This window comes from Rhagoletis pomonella, unplaced genomic scaffold (assembly GCF_013731165.1).
Source record: "Rhagoletis pomonella isolate Grant_MI unplaced genomic scaffold, Rhpom_1.0 Rhpom_scaffold_01128, whole genome shotgun sequence".
Classification (NCBI taxonomy): Eukaryota; Metazoa; Arthropoda; class Insecta; order Diptera; family Tephritidae; genus Rhagoletis; species Rhagoletis pomonella.
Genome location: NW_023459682.1, coordinates 41,520 through 45,514, shown reverse-complemented (window position 1 = coordinate 45,514; position 3,995 = coordinate 41,520). Strand labels below are relative to the sequence as shown.

General features: G+C 35.3%; 1 protein-coding gene across 2 annotated transcripts; it reads right to left on the bottom strand.

The window, feature by feature from the left end:
* Positions 1–391: 391 nt before the first annotated feature.
* Positions 392–2,926, bottom strand: LOC118751965 (the record flags this gene model as incomplete). Of its 2 annotated transcripts, none has more annotated exon segments than XM_036486790.1 (5): positions 392–610; positions 670–1,034; positions 1,092–1,221; positions 1,286–1,644; positions 1,704–2,926. In XM_036486790.1, coding segments are annotated over 5 exon segments (2,296 nt in total), but the record flags the coding sequence as incomplete, so codon positions are not given.
* Positions 2,927–3,995: the final 1,069 nt, after the last annotated feature.

Genomic DNA, 3,995 nt, shown 5'->3' with positions numbered 1-3,995 from the left:
TCTGTCTACCTTCCCATTGTGTACGTGAAGACTGTTTTTTTCGGACACTTTGCAAGTGTCAACTGTTATTTTCTAGCTCTGGTTGTCACAAAAAGTGGAGGGACCTACAGTTTTACGCCGACTCCGAACGGCGATGGTATTTTTATGAGCTGTTTTTCATGAAAGAAATAAACTCTGAGATATGTCATTGCCTGCCGAGGGGCGACCTCTATTAGAAACAACTTTTTCTTTTCTTTTGTTTTTGATGTTAGTCGGAAAATGGGATCGAGCCCAGGCCCCGCGGAATAACAACATAACCTTAGCGTTTAATAACTTATGCATACAGTTCTTTAGACTCATAATCCCTATTTGACGCTTATTTGGGGTTTATTTATTCAAAGATAATACTCACCAGTAGCAAAGTTGATAAAAAGTAGCGTGACACATAACTTTCATCCTTATTAATCATTACTTCTTGGAATGTGATTGATGAAGTCTGAGTATGGCTTCTGGATATAATAGGTTTTTGAAGTTCGTTCATAATTTCCGTCCCCAACTGAAAAACATCGAAATGGTGACGCTCCCGAGCCTTCGCTAAAATAGGATGCAAATACTCATGCCATTTTTGTATCTTGAAATAAAATTAAAAAAGTTGTATTTTCTCTTTTCGATGTTTCTACAAACAAGTACCTTTGTTTTAGAGTTTTCAATCTCGTGCACGTCTTCTATAAATAATGATGAATTCTCAATCGAATTACTCATTTCTGAATGAACTTCATTCGTTAATTCAATCGTGTTAGTAGATTTTGTCATTTCACTATTATTTCTCTCTTCGATTTCACTATCCTTAGGATCACGGGGATTCTGAGTATTTTCATTATATTTTTCCGCATATTCTGGTTGGAACTTGGTATCTTTGCTTAAGTTAGACGTAAGCGGCACATCTGCATCAACGCCAGAATCCCTGCTTAAACGATGTGAAATCTTATTTGCTTGCTCTTCCTCAGTAAATCCCAGGAAGTCTTCCGTATCTTCACCGTCGCTAAGAATATAGTCTAGAATATTAGAAATTATTAAACAAATCATTATGAAAAATAACAAATTAAGGAAACCTGTTTCGCTATCATATCTGTTAATTTCTTTTGCCTCGTTTGCGGCATCTAAAGAGTCGTTAAATAACTTCATTGGTCTATACTGTCGTTGTTCATTTGCATCAGTACAGTGTATTCGTTTCATTGAACGCTATGGTATTTTTATAAAATAGCATTCATTATTATATTGGTGGCAATATAATTCATGTACTTACTGATTGAAGAAAAAGTTCCATTTCTGATCCAAGCTTAAACAGCAGACGTCGCCTCAGTATTTTTTCGTGAAATTTGAAAATATTCAGCTTCACGGGAGGTATAAATGGTCGGATTTGCACAGGCATCGTATATGTAGGAGGTGGTTCATCATCTACTATATTTAAAAGGGTCCTTATATCATCATCAACAATAATAGTTATATTTTCCTTGTTGGGTATGCAAGGGAAAACGTCAGTTGTAACTACTCTGGGTGATAGCATCCGTTGCTCCTGGTCATCCAAATCCGAAAAATATACGCCCTCATCGTCTAGATGTGGGAGGTAAACACGAATTTTATTCAGGTGGATTTCGTTTTCGTCTAAGGAATGTTAAATATATTGATTTAATCATAATTGCAAGATTAAAAAAAAAACTAACCATCATTGGTTTTCATTTCAGCCGTCACCTCAATTATTTGTTGGTCGCACTGATCTTTATTAAGTAGTACAGATGAATTATCAGTTAAATCAGGATTGTCAACCAACAAACCTTTCTTTTCGATGTTTATATTACTACAGTCATTCATTTGAGTTTGTTCCTTAATGCTATCACCTAAACCAGTATCATTTCTTGACTGCTCCGCTATGTTACTGATGGCAATTTCACTTTTATTAATTTCATTTAATGTAGCAGAATTCCCTAATGCATTAGATTCAAAAGATTTCATTTGAAAACTGAAAGCTGATGCATTTTCTAAATTTTCGGATTCGTATATACATTCCAAAATTGACTTTTCCGTCGAATTCAGATCACGGCCCAAGCATGCACTTTGCGCTGTTAAATTTGTTACGTTTATGTATTCGTCACTGGTTATAGTAATTTCTTTTTCACTATTTTCAAGTAGTGCAGATTCGTTGAAATTTGTAATAATATCCACACTCGAGCTGTTTTTCAAGGCAATACTATTACTAAGACCTGATTCATGTTGCATGGAATCTGAGGCAGATTCTTCTTTGCTTCGAGTCAAACTGTGATCACATTCTATATTATGTTCCGAATGTTGTACTTTTTCAAGAGTGGTAACTTTATTATTGATAACATCAGGTTCTTTTTCAAGCCTAGGCCTTTTACACTGTTTTAAAGCTTCTCCTATAGCTAAAACTCTATTTTCTAGATTCAAATATTTTTCCACATATTCCTCCGAAAGAGGAGGCCAGTCTCTTAGATCGCTGATCGAAAGGTTATCGCGTTCTTCTACTTCTGCAAGACGCTCTTCTTCCTCATCAATATAGTCCTTCACTTTAAAATGTAGTCTAAAATTGATGTCTGCCACCAAAGTATTATACCGATGCTCCACATGATACGTGAAGAGCTTATAATTCCGTTTACAATCAATGTCTTCTTCATTTTCTAGGTCAACAATACTAGAATGCTGCCATGCCGCGGGGTGTATATATTGTTCAGAGTCTATTCTGTAGGAACGTGAAGACGTAACCCTAGGGTTAACTGGCGGATGACTTCCCAGAAATCGCTTTTCTTCACTTAATTTGCGAAATTTTCTTGGGACTAATTCCACTTCGTAGGGATCATCTACTACTGCTACGAGGCGTTTACGCGTGCGTTTCGGTTTTTCTGTAGAATTCTTTGTTTGATTTTCGGCTCTAAAAACATAATATTAATAGTTAAGTATAAATTTTCTTGTAATATATTTTAACACTACGTAGAAAATATAAATACTCGTTTCACTTGTAATTGGTTTAACAAAGAAGATGGTAATTTTCAAATGTGAATGATGGATATTTCGATCTGCGGGTAAGAAAATGGACCTTTGCATCTTTCCAACAAAAATTTCATCAAATTTTCTATGTACTGAACTTATTTATAGTGCGAGAGTTGAAAATTCACATATGGGCAATTTAAATAGGTTCCTCAAAAACGCATAACCTACCAAAAGAGAGGAAAGTCTCAAATTCACGGAAACGTATACCAAATTTAGTGCCGGCACTAAACGTCAAATCCTGAATGTGAATTCCAATTTTTTTGTAAAATTAAAAATTGAGAATCTGACCGGCAGCAAACTGAATAAAGGTGATATGTATTATTATTGTGGCATAATAATACTTACTTCTTAGCAAGGTTTTTGAGTTTTGTACCACGATTTATTTGTTAGGAAAAAATGGAAAAAGCGACATAGTCTAAGCGGTAGAAGATATAGCTGCTAATTTTGGGATAGCACTTCTCCTTAACAGAGTTTTTTTTATAGACTTCAGCAGAAATCGAACCCGCATCATCGATGTGCAAAGTCAGTAGAGCTAACCACTGAGCTATGCACACCTCGTAAACTCTTGCTGCTAATCCATTTCCTTATTCAACCAACTACTATCAAGTGCAGCTAATACGCCGCTTGAATAAGAAAATGGATTAGCAACAAGAGTTTACAGCAGGGTTCGTATTTGCACACACATGCACAGCACATCCTAACATTTTACGCTCACACACGTGTGCTGTGCATATAAAAAATTAAAAACTTGCTCACATCACATGTGTGTGCTGTTTGGTAAAAAGCACGGGCACATGTGTGTACTTTATTTTTATTAATATAAAGCACACGCACATGTGTGTGCTTTGCGTAGAGAAACTTATACACTTCGATTTCTATCCCAAATCTTAAAATAATTTTTTAATATGTTTTCTGTCATATAAAAAACAAACATCTCACTTTTTATTGAA